Source organism: Plectropomus leopardus, chromosome 14, assembly GCF_008729295.1.
Source record: "Plectropomus leopardus isolate mb chromosome 14, YSFRI_Pleo_2.0, whole genome shotgun sequence".
Taxonomy (NCBI): Eukaryota; Metazoa; Chordata; class Actinopteri; order Perciformes; family Serranidae; genus Plectropomus; species Plectropomus leopardus.
Genome location: NC_056476.1, coordinates 1391050 through 1415466, shown reverse-complemented (window position 1 = coordinate 1415466; position 24417 = coordinate 1391050). Strand labels below are relative to the sequence as shown.

At 38.6% G+C, this 24417-nt stretch overlaps 2 protein-coding genes across 2 annotated transcripts; both read right to left on the bottom strand.

Annotated features, from left to right (window-relative positions):
* Positions 1 to 258: 258 nt before the first annotated feature.
* Positions 259 to 7441, bottom strand: marc1 (mitochondrial amidoxime reducing component 1). Its single transcript, XM_042500818.1, is given in 8 exon segments — positions 259 to 815; positions 2282 to 2353; positions 2590 to 2651; positions 3589 to 3729; positions 4599 to 4761; positions 5650 to 5820; positions 6921 to 7038; positions 7041 to 7441. Coding segments are annotated over 8 exon segments (990 nt in total). The 5' UTR covers positions 7177 to 7441; the 3' UTR covers positions 259 to 688.
* Positions 7442 to 15827: 8386 nt separating this feature from the next.
* On the bottom strand, positions 15828 to 24277 carry kcnk3b (potassium channel, subfamily K, member 3b). Its single transcript, XM_042501352.1, has 2 exons — positions 23665 to 24277; positions 15828 to 18952 (listed from the first exon to the last, which is right to left on the bottom strand). Exons 1-2 carry the CDS (start codon positions 23945 to 23947, stop codon positions 18066 to 18068), a joined length of 1170 nt encoding a protein of 389 aa, XP_042357286.1. The 5' UTR covers positions 23948 to 24277; the 3' UTR covers positions 15828 to 18065.
* Between the last annotated feature and the right edge of the window lie 140 nt (positions 24278 to 24417).

Genomic DNA, 24417 nt, shown 5'->3' with positions numbered 1-24417 from the left:
TCTTTATTTTGTTTTTTTTTTTCTTTAAACATTTTGGTGGTATTTTTTAAAAACATTTTTAAGAAAACATGTTGAAGATTTTTTTTTACCTTTAAACATTTTGTGAATATTTAAAGAAAAAAGTAGACTTTCTATATTCTGTTATTTTGTGCTACTAAAAAAAATAAGTTGAAGACATGAAAATGTTACTATTGGATAAAGATAATTTTCAATATATGAAAGATTTCTCAAAAGCTGAGACTAATAACACCCCAAATGTTCTGCTACTTTTTGTTTATTCCATGAAAGCTTACACATACAGCGTACTCTATTAAAAAGTCTTTAACCTGTTTAACTTCTCTCTTTAATAGCAGCGTGTATTTCAGGATTTAGTTAATGGTTAAATTAACGTGTAGTTGTTAGTAATTTGTTCAAATAGCACCATTAGTGTTACAAAACAACTGACAGACAATTAATATAAATAATCAATTGCTCTAAAAATTGTTATATTTCATGTAACCTCAGCTGATTTGTCTCTCCGTGAATCAAAGCTGTTTGAAAAACAGTGATTTTGTTACATATTAGTGAACTTTGAGATGAATAAACATATTTTAGTGTTTTTTCTACTGTGTATGTGCTCAGTGATTATGCCAACAATTAAGATTTTTTTAAAGATTTTAAAGAGTTTTTCTCTCTCTGACTCCCACCATCAGCGGCTGATCTGATAAACCACATCGCCGACCTGCAGGGTCCCCGTCTTCTTCACCTTGTGCAGCTGTCCAAACAACGGGGACGACTTGTAGATGTGCTTCTCGGACGGTTTGCATTGACGATAACTGTAAAAAAAAACCCCAAAAAAACCCCAAAAAAACGAACAACATATATATGTATATATCAGAAAGAATTTAACGTCATTTAGGTATAAAATCCGGAAGAAAAAAAGCAATGATGAATTTCATGTAAATATGTCTCCATTCCTAAAATTCGACTTTGTTAAGAGAAATGATCCACTGGGGTCTACTTGACTGATAAAACTGATTCAGTAGACGGACTTCAAAAGTAAAACAGTTTGTTTTTCAGAGAGGAAAAAACCTCTATAACACACTCTAATAATACCACTTTAGATACATTAAAAAAGCACACACCTCGTCTATTTTTGATGGAGGACATTTCTAGGATTTTATGATGTTTTTAAGACTTTGGGACATTTCTAAGATTTTAGGACATTTCTAAAATCTTTGGAAATTTCTGGGATTTTTTGCAGGATTTTAGGATGTTTCTAAGATTTATGATGGGTCTAGGATTTTAGGGCATTTCTCTCTGACTTTAGGAGGTTTCTCAGATTTTAGAGGGTTGTTCAGTTTATTGGACATTTTGGGGTTTTAGGATGTTCCTAGGACTTTCGGACATTCCTAGAATATTGGGATGGAGCTGCAGCACATTGCACAAGCACTGTGTGTGAACTATATACTATGTAATTATGAGGATGACTGTATTTTAATAACTAAAACACAGCCACAAATCTTTGATCTATGTCATTAAAAACTGGACTTTTAACACTGAAAACTTTGTCTGTGGGCTACGGCACAATCAGGGGTCCCACAGCTTTGGACACACTGTATTCCCACTTTTTAAGATGTTTTAATGCCACGCAAGACCAAATTGTAAAAAACAAAACTGAAAGAAAAAACACATGAACGGACCTTTTGACTCAAAGCAGATGTTTGTGCCAAATTTGAAGAAATTCCCTCAAGGTATTCCTGAGAAACCGTGTTCACGAGAATGAGATGGATGCAAGATCAGAGTGACCTTTGACCACCAAAATCAAATTAGTTCATTGCTGAGTTCAAGTGGACGTTTGTGCCATATTTAAAAAAATACCCTCAATGAATTCTTGAGATATCATGTACAGGGGAATGAGGCATGAGAGTTCACAGTGACCTTGACCTTTGACCACCAAAATCTAATCAATGCATAACTGACTGACTACATGGATGTTTGTGCCAAATTTGAAGAAAATACCTCAAATCCTTCTTGAGATATAGCCTTCATAAGAATAAGAAGGACGCAAAGTCACAGTGTCCTTTGACCATCGAGATCTAACCAGTTTATCCTGGAATCCAAGGGGATGTTTGTGCCAAATTTGATGACAGTCACAAAGTAGCTCTGGTTTTAGTTCTGAGGTAGAGAGGGTTTTTGTCTGTCCATTATTTGTATGTATGATCCAATAACTGTTCATTTTTAGGCTGAAGTCGAGCTGCTGATGTTTAACACTCGTTAAATAAAACAGTGTAAACTTTACCTCTTCAGTGTGTCCAGAGGCTCTTTTCTGCTGATTATACCAGTTTCAGGGTCGACGGTGGTGAAAACACATCTGGAAACAACAAAAGTCACAGGTGAGTTTGCATCCATCCTGTTAACCCTAAAACTCTGCAGTTAGAAAGACGAAATCAAGCATTTTAACATTAAATACACACTTAAATTAACTTGTGAATTTTACTGTTGTCCCGGGATTCAAACCCAAACCACATCAGCGACTGCTCTGGATTTACTGCTGTTGAAAAAACGAAGTGATTCTGACTAAAATCTGTGTGAAGCATCAGCTGTTACCGTCCACATGACATTACACGCTGCAGTCTCACGCTGCCAATCTGGACCTCTTCCCACGAATCCTGAAAAAAATCAAAGCAGTTGGTTTTTGGAGTCGGAGATAAAATTAGTCCACGCTGCTCACAGGGAAAAGGGCGAGCGATTAGTCAGAAGTAAAGCACCAAATTATCATTTTTCCACAAAACAAAACCTCACGGGCTGTGGAGTAGAGACACACGGGATCTGTTATTTTGGTTTTTTTGTGGTTCTGATCTAATGTTTACATAAGTGCCTTGAGATGTTTTTCATTGTTTATGCAGCTAATAATCCCAATCCTGAAGCCAAACAGAGGAATCAGCAGGAGAAAAAAACAGAGCTACAACTGCAGATTTAAACAATCACACATACTTTTATCAAAGAAGTTCAATGACTTTTCCAAGACTCTGAGGCAAATTTTTAAGACAATACGTTCCCAAAACAACCATTGATGCTCCTCATCAGCTTTTTCATTGCAGATTTTGAAGCAAAAAAAAAATCAGCTTTTTTTTTTTCTTTAAAACATTTTTGGCAATTTTTAAAGAAATTTCTTGGTGATTTTTAGAGAAAAAATGTTGGCAGTTTTTCTTTTTTTTTTAATTTCTGTGATTTTTTGGGGGGGGGCATTTTTTCTTTAAAAAATGTTGGCTTTTTTCTTTGTTAAATTTTGGTAATTTTTAAAGAATTAAAAATAAAAGTTTGTTTTTTCTCTAAAGATCAGTCTGGGTTTTAACTACACACTGAACACAGTGAAAATGGTGAGTAATTAGTCAGAAGTTAAGCACCAAATTATTGTTTTTCCAAACAGACGGGAAAACAAAACCTCATGGCTGTGGAGTCGAGACACAAATGATGTATGATTATGGTTTTTGTGGTAATATTTTAATGTTCCCATGACTGCCTCGGCATGTTTTTCATTGTTTACGTGTTTCTGATGGTGCAGACAGACGCAGGAATCAGCAGAGAAAAGAAATGAACACACACCTCTTCAAAGGCCTCACAGTCACTTATGACAATGTTTGGGCGGAAACGCTCCACCGTGACGTCGTTTTCTAACTTGCTGCTGAGATCTTTGACCGAAGACTCGGACAGCAGCATCACAGGTGCCACATCTGAGTACGCCACCTGTCGGATGAACAGGTGAAGTCAAATGAAACGATCGTCAACACTCCTTATATGCTCCTTTTCTTCACTATATGAAAGGTTTTTTAAAAATAAATATTATAAAAAATAATCAGTTAAGACCATGATTGGAGCTGAATGTTTAAATATGAGTTAGGGACTGTGTCAAATATTTTTTAAGGGCTGGGGGGGCTTTGGTTTTTATTTAGGCGTAGGGGAGCGGCATGCAGCTTTAAATGGCTGTATTCTTTTTATTTTTACCAGCATTTTTTTAAAGAAAACAGGTGCTCCATGGCATTTTTTTTAAATTTGCTATGTTTGTTTATCTTTGAACAACATTTTTGGTGATTTTTTAACAAAATTTTCTTAATTTAAAGAAAATGTTGCAGATTTTTAATGTGACTTTGTTTTCTTTAAATGTTTTTGGAGAAATAAAGGCAATTTATTTTCCTTCATTTTTTTGACAATCTTTAAGGAATATATATATATATATATATATATATATATATATAAATATTTTTTTTTTTTTTTTTTTTGGTGATTTTAAAAGGAAACATGCCTTTTAAACCCGTGAGCTCAGAGGTTTAAAAGGCGGGATTTCTTTAGAAATTCCCCGAAATTCAACCATTTATCATGGTCAGAATCGTTGGATTTTCAAATTTCCAACAATCCCTGAACACATTATGTGTTATTATACTGACATTTATGACACAAAATTCCCTGATTTCTCTAAACTTAAAGGGTTTATTTAGATTTCCAAGCCTGGAAATTGCTAGTTGCAAATTCCATGACTTTTCCAGGTTTTTCATGACCGTACAGCCTTCAGGTAAAGCTGACATAAAAGTGAAGAATATTATCTTTGTCCCGCTGACCTTGAACTGCGGTAACATGGGCTCGCTCTCCGCAGGCCTCCTCCCCCTCATCTGAGGTTCAAAGTGCACCAAGCGAAAAGTGTCCTCTTCGCCCAGATAACGAGTCAGCCAGCGAGACGCTTCGTCCCCGCAGTCTCGTCCCTGAATGTCATCTCCGAAAACTCTGCAGCACAAAAACAAAACAAGAAGCATTTATACGCGTTTTCTGTTTTTAATACGACTGTAAACTGAATATTTGGGGTCGAACACAACAAGATGTCACCCTGAACTTTAAAATTAAAACATTTATGGATTTTAGACGAAGCATTAACCCTTTGAAACCTGAGTACATTGGCTTGATTAATATTTTTGGGATTTCAAAAACTTTGCAAAACCCAGTTTCATCTCTTACATGTTTTTTATGTGATGCATTTCAGAATTTTAATTATTCTGTAACTCTATTCAGTTTTATTTTTATGATGGTAAATTGACTAATTGTTTTTCTACTATACAATTTAAACCAATCTTGTTACTAAAGTCATCATTATTTGTATTAGTTTTGTTTATTTTTTAATATTTATTTGGATTCTTTATTTGTTTATTGTATGAAGTTACTTTTATTATCTGATGTTTATTTAACATTGACAATTTGTTATTCAACATATATTTCAGACCAATTTTTTTTCTAGACAAACTTTTATTTTTATGTATTTATTGTTTTTTTATTATGTTTATAGCATGTAGTTACTTTTATTTTTGTTTGTTTTTCTGTTATATTAAATTGACTTTTACACTTTTTTAAAATGCATAATACTGGGAAACTTTTTTTTTAATAAATTGATGCATTTTGTTAACATACTCTATAGTCTATAATGTATAATTTTTTGCAAAGGCATTTGTGTGACTGTTAAAGGGTTAAAACCTTTAGTTAACTCTTGAATAAACCTAAGAAAATAAAAAAATAGTATTTTTTTCTCCTCCTCGCTGTCGACTTTTGAATAAAGTAAAAAATAATGCAAAAGAATAAACGGAGTAAAACAAACTGATCCAAACAGAAACGCTGATGCGAGACCTGCAGCCGATGACGCCGTTGTCGGACTGTCTGACGGGGAACCGCAGCTCCTCCATGTTCGGGCCGTTCAGACACGCGTGACCTCCCTCACAGGTCAGAGACACCAACACCAGACGAGGCTGCTGTCTGCCCGTCACCATGTGACCGTCCTCCGTCACCACCAGCCAGTGGCTGCGAGCACAACAGAAAACACGTTTAAAATCTTGTGCAACAAATTAAATACTAATATTTTTCAGACTTCAATCATAATTACAATATTGTGCCATATACAAGTTGACCATAAATATTTTGTGTATTTAACCAAAATTAGTCCTAATAATAAAAATCAAAAATCTTTTCAGAATTTGAACCTTTTAAATGCCATTTTTTTAATGATGCTAATATGTTATTAGATTAAAAAACACACACACACACAAAAAATAACCGTTAACAATGTACAACATGCTTAGTGCTTTTTTCTTTATCAAAGTCCTGGATATGTCAATGATTAGCAGCAACACTGATTTTTATACTTTATTTGTGCAGTGTCAAATATTAACAACTCAAACCTGCTCTGCATACAAAATGCGCTTTTCAAAACTAGGCAAAAAAAAAAAAAAAAAGATTAATATGATTTTCTATTTTCACTTAGTTATTTCTTTAACCATCAGTCCTATCATAAACATAAAATCATAATTAATTTTCAGAATTTTAACCGATTAAATGCCAGGTTTTGTCATGATACTAATATGTTTTTAGATATTAAAAATACACAAAAAATGTTTATTTTTTTTTTATTTTATTTTTTGTGATGACAGTCTGGGATATGTCCATGATTAGCAGGAATATTGATTGTGACAGTGATACTCTTATTTTCGCCATATCCCAAATATGGTAAAAAATAATAATAATAATAATAATAATAATTAACAAAAAAACCCACAGCAATGATGGAAAATAGTTTTAAAAAATTAAGGCAAAAGCCCATAATGACACCCAAAAATAAAACAATGCATGTTTTTAAAAATGTCAGTTTGAGTGTGTTTCAGCGGAGCATTTTTTCACCTGAACAGTCTGAATGTAACTATTTAGTTTCCACAGTGTATTTTAGACTTATTGTAGGAGCTGAGCTGCAAATTCACTGATTACACTCAGATACACAATCTTTCCAAAATGTAAGCCATATGCACGAACGGAGCCAAAATGATCAGAAAATGAAGAATAAAAAGCGCATAAAATGCGCCGAGCAGTCGCTAAAGGGTTAAATGGTGTTTGCGGAGTTAAACTCTCACCGATCCTGCAGCTCTCCAAACTTCAGTCCGATGTTGTGGCATTCAGCCTCAGACACGGACACCGCTTTGCCAGACTTCAGGGGGTGAACGAGGAGCTGCGACACTACGCCCACGCGGACACTTTTTCGGTCCTCCGCAGGTATTTATATCCGAGCGCGAGTCCCACAGCAGCGACGCCAGCTCCGAGCACGAGAGCGGCGCCTTTATTGTGCGCCAGCGCGCTCACAGCCGCCTGCTTCAGCTGCTTCAGCTCCATTTTGGCGTTTTTTGGACATTGAACTTCGGTTAAAGTGACAGGAGGCTGAGGCGTGATGCGTTCACTGACGCTCCGACAACGGAAACTCAACTCCGAGCTTCCGCGTGACAAACTGCCACTAACGCCGTTTGATTCAGCTTTTTCCGCCGTAGCCGCAAATTAAAGAAATCATTTACAAATATGTAACAAAAATCATAAAAAGAGAAATTAACTAGGCAGGACTAAACTCGGATTGTGATAAAACCTGAACACACCAAAGTGTCCCCGCGCTTCTTCTTCTCTGAAAAACAGCATCAGAGTCACTTTACCGCCTCCGTCCGGATCAGCTGTGACCACAAACACCGAGTTTTAGGATTAATGGGAATATACTGGGACAGATGGACAAAGACAAATAATACAGTTTAGCAACAATGGCAGAAATTATGTCACAAACAAAAGAAAACAAAACAATGTTTTCACTGTTCAATGTGAAATCTTTTTTAAAACACAGGGGAGGGACTTCTATTTTTCTATTTTTCTTTCAAAGCAGAAATCATCACGATTTTTTAAATTTCTGATGGTCCTTTGACACATCACCTGCAACAAAAACTTTTGCCAAAAACTAATCAGGATGCACAAAAATAGTAAAAACCTCAGTTTTTTCCCCTAAACTTCAGTATTATGGAGATTAAATTGATGTGATTTTTTTTCCTTTCAAGTCCTAGGAGAAAAAAAGAAAAACAAAAACATTTTTTATTTAATTATTATTATTTTTTGGAATTTTCTTCTTCGAATCATTTTGGCAATTTTCTTTTACTCTAAAATATTGACTTTTTTTTTTTTTTTTTAAGAAAATAAGTTGGCAAAATTAACCATTTATCATAAGCACAAAATGTAAAAAATAAAAAGTTATCCCGGATTTTCGAAGTAAAAATTTGAAACAACAGAAAAAAAGTCACACCCCCAGCCATCCCCTCCCCTAATAAATACTGAACAGTCCCTGACCCTTAATTTCTAAATAGAAATTCAAACATTGTAACACCATATAGACACTTCAACTGACAGTTAAAGGTGAATTTAATTTCTATCCCGGAAATCGGACCCCAAAACTGCAGCAGTGATCGCTTCACTATTGTTAATAAACGAAGTGATTCTGATTAAAATCTGTGTGAAGCATCAGCTGTTACCGTCCACATGACATTACACGCTGCAGTCTCACGCTGCCAAACTGGACCTCTTCCCACCAATCCTGAAAAAACCCCAAAGCAGTTGGTTTTTGGACTCGGAGATAAAATTAGTCCACGCTGCTTGTGATTTGTGAACAACAGAGACTGAGGACAGGACAGGAGAGCGGACTTTAACATCAACCAAAGTCAGAGACGTAAAAAATGTCTTTATGTGCATTAATGTCCCGCTACAGTGAAGTAAAGCACCAAATTATTGTTTTTCCACACAGGAGGGAAAAGAAAACCTCACAGTGTATTAATCTCTTAATACATTTCCATGACTTTGACAGGAAAAGACATGCTCTGAAGTGATAAGCCACACTCCTTATTGGTTCTTGTTCATTGCAGATTTTTAAAGAAAAAACCACGCATTTTTTCCATTCAATTTTTTTAAGAAAAAAAATGTTGATTTTTTATAATGTATTTATTTTGGGGTTTTTTTTTCTTTCAATTCTTTTAATTTTCAAAGAAATCATTTTGGTGATTTTTAAATTTTTTTTATTTTTAGGAAAAACCCTTAACTTAACTACACACTGAATACACTGAAAAGGGTGATGAATTAGTGAGTCGTGAAGCACTTAAGTATCATTTTTCCACACAGGAGGGAAAACAAAACCTGATGGACTGTGGAGTAGAGACACAAATTATTATTATTTTTTTGTGGTAATATTTTAATGTTCCCATGACTGCCTCGTTATGTTTTTCATTGTTTATGTGCTCAGTATTTCTGATGGTGCAGACAAACAGAGGAATCAGCAGAGAAAAGAAAAGCACACCTCTTCAAATGCCTCACAGTCACTTCTGACAGTGTTTGGGGCGGAAACAGCTGAAACACAAATAAAACTTCTCCTCTGTGTCACAGATTCTGTGCTGTAACTCTTTGACTGTGATGAACAAAACAAAAACAGAATAATCTTTTCTTGTCAAACAAGTTTTACAAATATAGTAACACACTGTGGTAAAGCTGACGCACTTCATGCCGACGCCAACGTGGTAAAGGTGCGGACGCCCTGATTTACTGCCTACGCTGCAAAGCTACTACATAAATAAAAAAATGTGCAACAAATTAAAAACTAGTATTTTTGGGACTGTAATCTATAAATTATTATAAATAAAAATATTAAAAAATATATAAATGCCAAAAATGTTATGGAATAAAAAGTATAATGTATGCCTACAAAACTATGAATATGAAGTGACACAAAATTATAGCACATCAAAATTGTAGTGTAAATTAATCAATAAATATGGCCTTGCAGCAGTAAAAATACATTTTGGCATAAAAATGGCTTTGAAAAAAGGAAAAAAATAAACCACAGAATCACTAAAATAATTTTTAATTATTATTATTAAAAGAATGACATTGAAAAAACCCATAGTGATAACCATGATTTTTTTTTTTTTTTTTTTTTTTTTTTTTTTACTGCATTTTAAATTTAAAAGCAAATAATAATCAGTCAATCAACCTTTTCAGTGAATTATTTCACTGGCAAGTTTATTTTAATTTTATTTTTTTCCAGTGCCAAATTATATTTTCTGAGACAAACCTTCATATCTCTGCTCTAACTCCATAAATAAAGAGCGTTGTTGTTAAATAATGTCTGCAGACAGCGTCGGCCGGCTCGAGCGATTTTGGTGCCCCAAAGGCGAGATTGGGATTGGATAATGAGAGCGGAGCGGACATCAACGGAGACACCTGCAGAGACTGAGAGCGGAGTGCACACTGGCGGAGACACCTGCAGAGACTGAGAGCGGAGTGGGCAGCAGAGACACTGGTGGAGACACCAAGGGAGAATGAGAGCGGAGGACCAGCGGAGCACCGGCAGAAGACCGGCGGAGGACAAGCGGAGACACCGGCGGAGAATGAGAGCAAAGCGAAGTGGACATTCGGAGACACTGGCAGAGATACTTGTGGAGACATCGGCGGAGGATGACAGTGGAGCGGTCACTCGGAGACACCAGCGGAGAATGAGAGCAGACACCGGTGGAGAGGGAGAGCGGATGTAAATGTGGTTAAAAAAAAAAAAGGGCGGAAAAAACAGCCCATGACATGTTTTTCTGCTTTGATGGCTGTGGGATCAAAAATGTCAGTTTGAATGGGTTTCAGTGGAGCTTTTTTTTCCACTGTGTATTTTAAACTTGTTGTGCAGGAGCTGAGCTGGAAATTCACTGATTAAACAAAATAAAAAATCTTGCCAAAATAATGCTATATGCATAAACTGAGCCAAAATTATATATATATATATAAAAAAATGAAGAATGAAAAGTGCGTAAAATGCGCCAAACAGTCCCTAAAGTTTGCGGAGTTAAACTCTCACCGATCCTGCAGCTCTCCAAACTTCAGTCCGATGTTATGGCATTCAGCCACAGACACGGACACCTGCCAGACTTTAGGGGGTGAACGAGGAGCTGCGACACTACGCCCACGCGGACTACTTTTTCTGGCTTCCGCAGGTATTTTTATCTGAGCGCGAGTCCCACAGCAGCGACGCCAGCTCCGAGCACGAGAGCCAGACCCTCCAGACCCCCCAGACCCCCAAGACCCATCCTCGAGGACATTAAATTTTGGTGAACAGGAGCCACCGCGTGAAACTTTACTGATGCTCCAGTGTCTCTCACAGTGAACCCGAGGACACGATGGACCGACATGTTCGCGGTTAAATTAACTGGTTAGGTGTGTTATAGGAGCGGCACCTGAGCGCAGTTTAAACTTTGATAAGGGACTGTATGTTACTTTTGAAATTGGTGCCACATGACGAAGCGAAAACAGAGAAAAACACTTTTTCACTCAAAAGGTAAAAAAAACTACAAATACCAGAATGCACTGCGCCACAACGGACCCTTCTGGGACAGTAGCACATTTCTAGGAATTTTTTCAAGGATTTTATGATGTTTCCATGATTTTAAGATGTTTCCATGATTTTAAGATGTTTCTATGATTGTAGGGAATTTCTATGATTTAAGAATATTTCTAGAATTTATTTCTAGCACATTTTAGGATTTTAGGATGTTTCCAAGATCTTAGGACATTTCTAGTATTCTAGCACAATTCTTGGATTTTGGGACGTTTCTAAGATTTTTGCATATTTCAAAGATTTTGTGACATTTCTAGGATTTTATGACTTTTCTAGCACTTTAGGACATTAGGGTTTTAGCTTGGACCTCTGTCGGGGGTGTAGGGGATCCTCCACTTACAGTATTTTTTTGATAAACAAGTCTTTTGTTGATGCTGTTTTATGCACTCTTGCCCCTCATGTATACTAAAAGTACAAAAACAGTCCCCAGTGTATTTTTTAATTTCACAGTAAGTTAAAAAAAAAAAAAAAAAAACTGGCATGGATATGTGACAGACACCTGCTCCGAATTTTTCTAAAAACAGAAAATAAACGGAGTGACGTAATGCCGTCTTTGACCTTCTCAGTGAACTATTCTGGTCTTTGACATAGATACTCAGGTCTACGGCCAAAGTAGAAAACAGCAGATGCTTCGTCCACAGGGGGTCCATACAGGGATTTGTCGAATGGATCCTCCTTCTGTTGCTTTTCTGTGCACATGTACCGGCTGAAGGAGACTCAGCGGCACAGGGCCAGCTCTTACAGGCTGCTTTGATGTTTCAGTCCTGACGGCTCACTGACACGCTGATGTTGTCAGTCTGTTCACGGCGCGCACGACCAGATTTTAACAACAGTTTCTTGATCTTGGGCTCATCGCTGATGCATTCGTTTCATATGGAGTCACATCAAGCTTTTCCTACTTGGGGATCAGATCCTCCTCAACATTTTATACACAGAACAAAAATCTAAAAGCAGCGCTTTTGTTTCCACTCACATCTTCCACAGATTTAAGTTAAATTAATTTTTAGTCTAAAATTTGTTAAAATCCATGTTAAGGCCCAGAAACAACAACCCAACTTCAGAGAATTAGCGGTGAAAAAAGCCCCCTGCTGTGCTGCCTCACGTCGACTGTGTCTAGCCCAAAAAGCTGCACATAAACACGCCACAAAGACTTCGACCGACGGCCAAGCGGCGTGTACGTTTTGCGTCTGCGTGAGAGGAAATAACCTTATATATGTTGTGGCTGGCAGCAGTAATAAACGTCTGTGTGCAGAAATGCATAAAGAAAGATTGTTTTTTTTTAACGGTGTCAGTGGCGGCTCCCCCGAACATCAACAGCTGGCGCAGAAGGACACCCAGAGCGTGATATGCAGACGCACAAGTCCACTGACAAAGCGGCTGCATGTGACGACTTGGAATGAGAACGTGTTGAATCGGCGTAAAAACGCCGACTAGCAGCGACGAGCGTCGGTGGTTCGGGACAAACCGAGCTTGGGTCAGGCCGCCAGTCGTCAGTCAATAGCTCAGTTTCCATTACAGATTTGCGCAAAACTTAAACGATATTTTCGAAATCTCGATAAAACACAATTGTTTCCATTGAGTGATGTTACGCAAATGTCCTCTCGCGATAACATTCCAGTAACCATGGCGACGGATGTCCAAAACATCGGCAGGTTTATTCCTATTGCAGCCACCCAATAAAGCCGATCTAATATCGCCGTAACTTATCTGTCTCTTGTCAAAGCGAAGAAGATCTCGGCCTCTTCCTCCGTCCACACATCGTGTTTTGTAAAATGTCGTGTGACTTTGTTTTACTTTTTCTTCTTCTTTGGGTTTAATGGCGGTTGGCATCAATAAAGTCATATTAACGCCACCCGGTGTTACACATCATATGATCTATAAAACCCAAAAAAGTGTTTCCATTGCAGTGCGATAAACAGATTTTTTTTCTAAATTGATGCCATTGATTTCCATTATTTTGTATTCACAATTTCAATTTGCACAATTTGAGGGTTAACGGAAACCCTCCTAATGTTGGGCGGTGTGTGTCGCCGTGATCACCGCGGGGCGTCCTGCACCTTTAGTCCTCGTCTCTGAGGTCCGTTTTGTGTGTCTGAGCCTTTAGAGGAGCTGCAGTTTTCGGCTCACGCTTCTGTGTCGCACATAAAATGTAGCTTTACGTCTGGTGCTTTCATTGAAACTTGACACTTTCAAAAACTTTTTCTGTCTAAATGCGAAGCGTTTCCGTTATTTTGTCCAGCCCCTGCTCTCAGATGATGAGCTGGATGTAACAAACATACATGCTGCTGCAAACCCTGACAAAATGGTACGGCGCCATACTTTCCCACTCGTGACTAACCTGCTGTAGGTTGTCCGGAACTGGACTTCAGTCAGCATTCCCAGGGGGACACCATCTGGACCGAGGAGACATTTCTATACATTCAGCAGGCTTTTCTCACACCGCACATGTTGATAAACAGCAGGGAGATAAGAAGAAATCACACGACTGCATCTTATACAGAAACTCAGAGATCTACTCTGTGGATTATTAGTCATGTAAAGTGCTTCAGGACATCCAGAAAAACAACATTAAACTCAAAAACAACCCGCTTTTGGTTCAAATATTCACATTTTTTAATATTTTCTATGGATGTTCTTTTCTGAGCAAAATAGTACAATGTTATTTTGACAAATTCGTATTCTCAACTTTCGCTTGGCAAGTCAAGATTTAGAAAAAGGTTTTACAACTATTTCAAGTACTCTGTGTGTGTTCAAGTACTACAGTACTACTTTGCCCCCTGACATCTTAAAAAGTGTTTTCCAAGCAAAGACACAGAGAAACTGTTCATGTCTGCGCAACATGACTTTCAGACTAATACAGTACTTGCATATAATATACAGCAGGCTGCTGTTTTCTGGGTCACTTACTGTTGAAAGCACAAAGCGTCATTTGTCCATTATCATGTGCAAACAGTACGTATGAATTTCTTTAACAAGTTCATCACAACCGTTTCATTTAACCAAGTTTCTCAGTAACCACCAGACCTGGATCAAATAGTACTCGTTTTTTATGTCACATGGGTGCTTTTTCTCCAAACATGGCGAAATAATGAACGAGTGAATGAGTCAAAAGAGGAAAAAATCCACCTTCAGATATTCAAAATGTCAATCTGTTACGTTTCTGCAAACCATGACGACATTACGTTTGCACTTTTCACACTTCTCATGTCATTGTTTGTCAATTCTTGCTGTAACAATACAGTGATCTCGTAGAGGATCCCAAACCTGCGGCTTCACGTGTCCCCCCCAATTTTGATATGAAACTTGAGCTGACATTGTCATAAGGAGACGATGGACGGCGTGACACCGATGTGAAACATCTGCTTAGCTACAGACCAACGAACAACAAAACCAGTCGTGATTTCACTAGTAATCACTGCATTTCCAGCAGCTTTTTCAGCCCATTTTCATTCTGAAATCGGCAGATACCGCCGCTTTTGCAGCAATTTCAGTGTCAGAATCCAGACTCCAAAAGCCACCTTTCGCGGCTGTATGATACGCCGCCGGTTGGCGTCAGCTGAGAACATGGCCAGATAGAACGGTTGGCAGTGTAGTGACACACTACTGGATAGCACCTGTCACGGTAGCATGATACGTGAACGGGGTGAACTCGAACCCGTGCATGTCCGTTTGTTCATGTTCTGGCATCGCAGAGACGCAGAAGCAGGATACCTAGAGCGTAATATGTAGACTCAGAAGTCGACTGCGAAGTCACAACATGTGACGACTTTGCATGAGAACGTGTTGCAAAAAATAATTATAATAAATATATTAAGCATTGATATATTATTAAGATTATTTATGAAATAAATATATTAAGCATAATGCAGAGCTGAAGTGGGAAAAAGCAGTGTCTAATTCAGGCCTTTTTTCACATTCACAAAGTGCTACTCGTCTTTTCTGATTTGACACCAAAACTGGTTAAAAATCTCGTGAGCAGCTGCCAGAAATAAACTGAAAAACGTGATTTGACGTCACGTCGCCTACAGAACAAATACACCACTGAACACCAAAAATAGGCTCCAAAATCAGAGGAATAGTATCTGAGGGTGGATTTTTTCCCCTCTTCCATCACTCGCAGAGACCGAGTCTACTGTGGCGTAATTATCTCTGATTGACAACCAGCTAATTATTCATTGTCCAAACACAGAAAACCGCCTCCCATCTGCCGCCCCAAACTGCTCCTAAAAATAATCCACTGTTTGATCCAGATGTGATTTAAAGAGCTCGGCACGCTTCACGTCTGTTTGAGTCTGTGAGGCTTCATCGTGCTTCAGGTCAAAAGAGCAAAGTGGAGACAAATAAAGATTTAAATCACAAACATTTACCGAGTTTATCTGTCTCAGACTTTAATGTTCGGTGTTTCCTGAAATTGTTGATAGTTTTCTAAAGGGTTAGGGTTAGGGTTGGAGTTTGTGTGGAGAGAATTATCTTTTTTAACAGAGAGGGGAAAATTGTATTTTTGTAAAACATAGTTTGTGTGGAGAGATTTTTTTTAATGGGGAAGGGAAACCTTTTTTTTTTGTAAAATGAAGTTTGTGTTCAGAGTTTTTTATTTAAAATGAAGAGGAGAAACATCAGGTTTTTTTTAACCGAGAGGGGTAATATCTTTTTTTTTTTTTAAGTATCCATATACGTATAGACAGGGCCTCAGCTACATATTTAGCATGAAGACTAACCTTTTTATTAAATAAATCAAACTCCGTGTGTTTATGAGTTTTTATGTTTTAACTTTGGACAGAGACAAACTGTTCAAATTCATCACTTCCTAGCTGCAGCTCCATGTGCATATCTTCCAAAAATGTTGAATTATTCCTGTAATAGTATCTGCACCTCTCAAGTATCTGGATGATTGGTGTTAATCTGCCCTCACGTCACACTGGAAACACCATGAAACAGAGCAGCTCCTGCTCTGGGCCGACTTCCGGACCCAGCAGAGCCAAACGATGACTACCGTAAGCGTCAAATATTCTCCCGCAGGCCGATCCAGCTGACCGTGTTCGGCTGAGACTGTCAGACATACTGATGCAGCTCGACGGCTTTTTTAGTGTCGTTAAGAAAGAAAAAAAACAGTTGAATGTGTTTCAGTCAGAGCTGCTGAGTGTCTACTTGTGACCGCCCGTAGTTTTTCTGCGTTGGGGATCTGTCATCATGATTATTTGAACTTTTCCACTTGTGGCGTTACGTAACGCAGCAGGTGTGCGACTGATGCAGCAGCAGTTTGAGCAGAGAGCTCTGAAAATCACAATAACAGAGGCAGGCACACAGAACATGAGTCATTTTGAGTGATCAGCGTGTGTCAGCTGCAGTGCAGATCTGACAATCACGATCTGTTTGGAGTAAGTTTTCAGGGCAACACGAGGCAACTTATGTAAAAAGCAGAAAGCTGCTGTTTGAGTCGGTGCTGCGTCGGCCACAAACACTGAGCAGTTTCTGTGTTTCTCTACAGCAACTTCTGAGGTCTTTCTTTTTTTTTTTCTTTTTGGAGCCCAAATTTCCTTTCTCGGGAAAAGACATGACACACTAAGGGGCTGTTTACTGTTCTTGCATGAAATGTTAGATTTTTGTTGCGTTTTGGCCTTTTGTTCACATGACAACTGCATTTTAGGGGCCTGAAAATGCAAAGATTTGAAACTGGATTTTAGAGTGTAACGTTTTGGAAACGAACCCCTTTTGTCGCTGTGTGAACTGGCACCGTGTGGATCCTGTGAGAGCGGTGATGTCGCACATGCACATGGTCTTCTTCTATGATGTGTCATTACAAATGTAAACCGCCAAATACTGACCTGGCATGCATACTGCAGCGCTTTCGGTTTTTTTTTTTTGCAGATCCGTTTTCACCAGAATCGTTCTCAATGTTATCATATGAACGCAGATGTTTTTTAAAACACAAAGTAAAGAATTTTCTGTTTTTAGTAGGCCCGTTCTCGTCTAAACGTGGCGTAATTTGGCGCACCAGCAGCATCACTCACTCAGATTTAGTGTCATGTCATTTTATGTCATGTCAGAGACGAGTCCGAGTGCAGGGGCGGACTAAACCACTTTGTGTATAAAAGCGATGGGACGGCCTCAGAGAACTTCCGCTTTTTTTAAACAAACGGACAATTTAAATTAGTTATTGCACTAATTACGAAACCATCTATTTGTTCCAGGCTTTTCAAGGGCCCCTCGTTCCATTAGGGCCCCAGGTAATCCTTCCCAGACCAGCATCCAAGACACACAGTGCCAGAAAACCCCCAAATATAGCGAGGCCAAATGCCAAACCAGAGTGAATATGGCGTTAACTTTCAGTTCTGCTGGCGAGCGTGTTAACAAACAGAAACCAAACGATCCTGCACCTTTAAGAAATTACTCTATGTTGAATCAGCACCTCTGAGATTATGATCAAAAAGACTAGAGTATGAATAGATTTTTGTCTGAAGTATTTTATCTCGACATTTTTATCGTGCCTTTGCTCACTTGACTCGACCTGAGCGTCCGCGTGTGCAGCAGCTGCTCTGCCGCTCTGCAGCCGTGCACACCTCGTGCACTGCAGCGTGTTCACATGTAGTGACCTGCATGACTTTCAATAAAATTTGTCAAAGCACACAAGACGCCTCCGGCACTTGCATGCTGCGCTCTCTCAAACACACATTTGTGTTAGACTGTTTACAGTACTGCATGTGCTTCACTGGGATTATAGCACCACAAACGTGCAGTCACGTCTCTGCTGCGAGGACTGCCGACTGGCCGCTGTCCGCCTGGCAGTGTAGACGCACTGAGCTGCAGCAAAATCTGCAGAACTGAAAGGCTAGACGGAGCTGCGTCGCTTAAACACCCTGAACGGAGAGAGAATGTGTAGGCCCGTTGTGATGGAGCTGATGCTGGAGCACTGGCGTGGACTGCAGACGCAGCCGGTGGATCCGGGCTCCATGTAGTGCGGACAGTTACTGTTCTGCTGCAGGTACGGGTCCGAGAAGTCCTGCGGGATCATGGCTGGGATGGAGCCCTGCAGCTTCTCTTTGCTCCTGTACCACAAACAGGAGCAGATAGTTTGGAAGTGCAGCACCTCGGTGTAGACGCCTTTTAAATCTTTCGCCTTTGTGGCGTCGTCCACTACAGGCGTGGAGGCGGCGGAGGCTGTGATTGGTAGAAGATGAGCCACCTCTCCTCTGGGTTTACTGACGGACATCAGGGCCCTCTGCTTGGCGTCCCTGCGCTCGTCCTCCGTGTTCATGGTCAGAAAGCGAAGCACCACCAGGTTCAGGAACGCTCCGATCACCGTCAGCCCCATGAGGATGTAGACGAAGCAGAACGCCACGTAGCGGGGGTCGTTCTGCAGCGCGTCGTCCCTCTGCAGAGCCACGTAGTCCCCGAAACCGATGGTGGTGAGCGTGATGAAGCAGTAGTAGAAGGCGTGCAGGAAGCTCCATCCCTCGCAGTGGGAGAACGCCACGGCCCCCACACAGAGGGTGCTCATGCAGGAGAAGAAGCCCACCGTCACCATGTTCGCCATGGAGACCTCGGTGTGACGCATCCCCAGGCACTTCTTGGCTTGGTGCAGCAGGTACCGTACGAACGTGTTGATGCGCTCGCCAAGGCTCTGGAACATGACCAGGGTGAGCGGGATCCCCAGGAGGGCGTAGAACATGCAGAACACTTTCCCTGAGTCGGTGCTGGGCGCCGCATGGCCGTAACCTGAGGGAGAGGACGTCACAGGTTCAGACAGGGGCGTGGAGGCCTGGGTACCTGTGGCTGCAGCCCTGAACCTTTTAGAAATAAACCTGGATCGTTTGATCGATGTTTTAAAAATAATACGAATAATAAGAAATAATAAGAATCAAAATTCATAATAATTGTGGAAATAAAATAAAGGTTTAAAAGAATGCATTAGGTGTGAAAGTGCATTTTTTTAAATAAAAAAAAAATAAAAAAGACATCAAAATAGAACTTGTTAGTTAAAAAGTTAAAAAAATAGCATACAAGCATTTTGTAATCAAAGCACAAAAATAACAGTAGTAATAAAAAGTGGGAATAAAGGAAACGCTTCCTAAAGTGAGGAAATATCAGCAATGATAATAATAATAATAACAAATAAAATTATTTATTAATGACTATAAATAGTAGATAAAAATGTAAATGTCAGGGATAAATAAAAATGTTGAAAATGATAAAATTATATACCATCTGGTAACATGACGTTATATGTTTGTATGCAGTTTGACTTGAAGTTCCGATAATAAAATGACTATTTCAGAGTTGTTGTTTGACTTCAATCCACAGGAAACCGACACACACTCCCACTAATCCTCTTATTAATGGAAACTCAATCACACTCTTCAGCTCGGCCTTAATGTTGTGAATTAATGTATTTATAACTCAGCTGGGATGTTGTAAATGCTGGAAATGAATCACCTTCTTTAACTAAACCACCCTGAAGCGGTCTGCTCATAAAACAGACACAGAGCCTCGAGGTGTTTCTGTTTTACAACTACACACAACTTACACCTTTTCTTCAATAGTCACAGCATCATGTGACCCAACAAAAGCCCCCAAAAGTGTTTCTATTGCAGTTTTGTGAAATATGGCTTTTTCAAATCACATGAAATACCACCTCATGTGAGCGTAAATACTTCTTTTTTTCCATTAGGCGTATTTATAATACCAATTTTTTAATTTGCACAATTTAAAAGTTCATGGAAACCAGTCTATTGTTACAGCTGACTGAAGCAGAACAAGCAGGTAGGACCCAAAGCTGGACAGCAGGGAGGTGGATTAAAGAAGAAAAAGATGCCTTAACCCTGTTAAACCTGCTTCATCATCAGTTTTCTTTTGCTGCATTCAAACGTCTTTCACAAGCTTTTTAACCCTCAAAAACACATCCTAAAAGACAAAAAGCAACTTGGCAAGAAATGCTCCACAAATTTCAAGAAATTAGCAGGTAACTGAGAAAATGCAATAATGAAAGTAAGTTTTTAAAAGGGAGGTAGAAAATCTGCAAAAACTAGAAAAAATGTTCAGAAAACTGTATTCATAATTTTAAATATGTAATTAAATGATTAAGTTACAGAAAAAAATATACATGCACTTTTTAATTTTCTGCCCCTTATTTCAAATCGCTTATTTTCAGGTAGTTTTCTATCTTTTATGAATATGGAGCTATTTTTTCAGTCCAGGTGTTTTTGAGTTTTGACAGAAATCTCACTAACTGCCCTGGTTTTAAAGGGTTAACTGTGGAAAAAGCAGGCTGACAGGTGGATGAGATGAATGTGAGGCGAGCAGGTAAACAGGCGGGAAGAAAACAGCAGGAAAATACAGAGAGACCACAAAGGAACGTAAACAAACGATCCGTCAAAAAAACAAAAGAACTGGGCCAGTTAGAGCAGGACACATTTACTGGTTACGTGAGAACAGGTGAGCAGACTGCAGGACGGTTAGGGACAGGTGACACCCATCAGGGCGAGACAGGTAATCAAAGAGGCGGGAAAACACACAGGGACAGGAAGTCAAACCAGACATGACACATGAGGAGCGAACCTACAAAATAAAACAGACTAAACATGAAAGAGTACAAAAAACACCAAACCGCCCAAAAACAAAGGTAACAGTATAATAGACTACACACAGAAAACCCAAGTACCCTATTAAAGTACATTTACTTTAATAATGTATTTTTAAAGAAAAAAAGGGCAAAAAGATGCTTCTAATGAGTGATTTGTAAAAGTCTAAAATCTAAAAAAAAATTCATAAAACCGTCAAAATTAAGCACAACTATATCTATGAGGTTAAACATTTTCTGAAAAGGTTATTGAATAAATTATAAGAGAAATCTGAAATTGTTGATCACATATTGCAATAACAATTTGTTATTGAAAAATACTGAAAGACATTGAAAAAAAACTGAAAGATGTTGGAAAAATATTGAAAAAATGTTTTTTTTAAAAAGCTGCTGAAATGCATCCTCCTTTTGCATCAAACTAAACATGACAACACTCACTAAATAAAATTAAAATACTGCCAAAACCGGGCTAATTTTACTAGACGTTATGTTCCACTTTTCACCTCGCCAATGGACCAATTTTCTTTTTCCTTCATTCTTTTTTTTAATTTGACGTTGTTCATATTCGTGGAAAACAGATGCTCCTTTTTAATGAAGCAACATATGACTAGGAATACATGACTTAACAGTGCAAACAGTCAAAATGAGTCAGAATGATTTAAATGTGTAAATTTAAGGAAATAAATTAAATTAAATAACACTTTTAATACCAGCTAGCGATATTGACAATGTTTAATAGACTACTTGACTAAACACTCACATGTCTGGCAAAAAATTTGAGTTTAAGACAAACAGCATGAGACAGGTCAAAAGGGACATATGTACGACAAAATCGAAGAGAAAGGTGACTAAAAAATATTAAGGATTAGATTTCTTATATAACCACGAGAAAGAGTTCAGCTTAGAAACAGTTTAAATGGCACTTTGAAACAACCTAAAATCTTTTTAAACAACTTAGACCAACCTAAAATAAAATTTATATCTTTAAAAGAGGATTTAGAAAATTGTGTTAAGAGATAAAATTACCAGAAAATTCATTTGATGAAGTAATATTTTTATAACTTATTTTTCGCAAATCTTTTTCAGGTGCTCGTCAAACATTTCTTATTGGCGTCGAATCGCCTCACATGGAGGTTATGTCACTTCACTCTGTTTTTCTGAAAAATAAATGTCGAAATCTTTTACTGCTGTCGTGAAGATACATCTGAAACACTCAGAGTCTTTTAACCATCTGGAAGAGGAAACATTTTGTTTGCTGCAAGAAGAAAATGATTTTTTAACTGTTTCCTTTTTAGGAAGCCTGAAATTACATCTCTGACTGCGCCTCTGAGGCAAAACTAGGAAACTGATCGATGCATTTTTTGTGCGTTTTTTTTGTGTGCGTGTTTATAAAGACAGAACATAAATTTGAGGGAAAAAAGGTAAAATAAAGGTTCATGTTGCATAAACTGAGCAAGGAGATGTTATCTGAGGGCGCGATCTTTGTGTTGTGAATGAGCGTGATTGTATGTTTTTCAATACTTTTTTTAATAATAAAAGCTGCACAAAAATGTCCAGAGGAGAAAAATATTCTTTACCTTGTTTCTGTTTCTTCGTCAGGAAGCCTAAAATGACATCTCTCACTGTGCTTTTGAGGCAAAATTAGGGAATATATCCAAGCGTTTTTGTTGTTTTGTTTTTATAAAGATATAAAATAAAATTTGGGGGGAAAAGATAAATAAAGGTTCATGTTAGATGTTATCTCAGGACGCGATCTTGTGTTGGAAATGTTTGTGACTGTATGTGTTTGCAATACATTTTTTTAAATAATAAAAGCTGTCAAAAATGTCCAAATTATACAAAAGACGAAACAAACCAACAGAGGTGAGGAGCCAAGTCATGTGACTTGGACTTGAGTTAGACTCGATTCCCAAACTTAAGACTCAACTTGAGAAAGTCAAAAAAGACTCGCAACGTGACTTCAACCCTTTAACATCTAAATCATCATGTTTTCTTGTGCTGCGTTCACACGCCTTTTTCACAAGCGCCTCAACCTCTAAAACCTGAGAAATTTAGTTTGATTTATTTTGGGAAAAAAAGCAATTAGAAACTTTGCAAGAAAAGTCTCGCATCTTTAGAGAAAAAAGGTACAAGGTGATAAGAAGATCGTTTGAAAATCAGTGCGAGAGGATTATATAAAGCTATCAAAAAAATTTCATTTATGAATCTAATCAATAAATTTTAATAGTACATTTAGAGTTTCTTCACAGGGTGGTATTAGTACTTTTACTTAAGTAGAGGACCTGAATACTTCTTCCACCACTGAGTGAAAATGAAATTGTCAAGTACAAGTATCTCAAAATTGCACTTAAATACAGTAGTTGAGTAAATCTACTCGGTTACTTTCAAACAGTGCAAAGGAGGAGCACAAATTTGCGCATTTTGAGATTATTGGATGATTTTTTCCATTCCTTTAAAAAAAATATTTTAGGGGTATTTTGTCTACTTTTTAAATAATAATTTTAGGTTTGGGAGTGTTACTTAAATATGTTTTAGTTTTGTCATGTTTTTCTCTATCTTTTAAAATAATTTTGAGATTTTGGGGGCGTCTTTTAAAGATGTGTTTCCATTGGTTACTTTTACTCTTAATACTTAAAATACATTTTCTTGACCATACACACTTTTTTTACTCACTTACTTTACACCACTGCTCAAATATAATACAACAAAAGATGCACAAACTGGAACAAAGGGGGGCTGTAGTCTTTCTGAAAATCCTGCCTGCGGCCCTGCACTAACGCCAAGACCCTTTTAAATGAAATACACCCAAACTGCATGCTTTAAAGGTGAAAATAAAGAGATTCCAGCTCACCTATTGTTGTTATCACAGTGATGGCGAAGTAAAAAGACCCGGCAAATTTCCACTGCACTCCCGCCTTGTGAGGTTTGAGCTGCAGCACGACGTGCTCCAGCTCCTCGAAGTTCTCTTTGGTCAAGTTGTATTTGCGCATGAGTTCGTACTTTCTGGCGTCGAGCTTCCTCTTGTGGCTCTTCTCCTGTTTGGACTCCAGAGTCTCAAACACGGCCGCTCCGACCACCAGGTAGGTGAGGATGCTGATGATGAGCGCGAGAGTCCGGGCGTTTTGTCTCTTCATGATAGTGAAGCAGAAGCGAGCTGGGCGCGTCTCCTCTCTCCGTGTGCGTCCTTCTCCTGCCGGACTCCGGATCCGACAGAGTGTGGGGGGTGGGGGGGAGACTTTTGGAGCCGGAGCTGTTCTCTCAGCACCACCCCCACATCACAGTTGGGTTGCTACTGTATTTGGACTATTTGTCACCGACTTATATTTAGAATGCGCGGAGAAGAAGCGCCGGGTAATCCCGCAGGCTGCCGGATCCTGCGCTCACCTTTGCGCCACTTTTGTCTCCACTTGAGGCCAAAATAAAGGCGTCCTTGCAGAGCTGACACCAAACCTGCAGCTAAAGTCCTGAAATAACGACCAGGTGTATGACCCATGTGTTCTTTTACAGATAAAATATTTGCCCAGTGGCTATTCAAACAGACTGGCTCTACTGGCTTCACAAGTTGTCTAGCAACCTTATGATAACCATCGTTTTTCTTGAGCAA

Excerpts from the sequence above, each read along its gene's own strand:
- kcnk3b (XM_042501352.1), bottom strand. The coding sequence starts at position 23,947 with ATGAAGAGACAAAACGCCCGGACTCTCGCGCTCATCATCAGCATCCTC. Across the intron at positions 18,953-23,664 it reads CACTGTGATAACAACAATAG|GTTACGGCCATGCGGCGCCC; the intron begins GTGAGCTGGAAT and ends CCTCTCCCTCAG.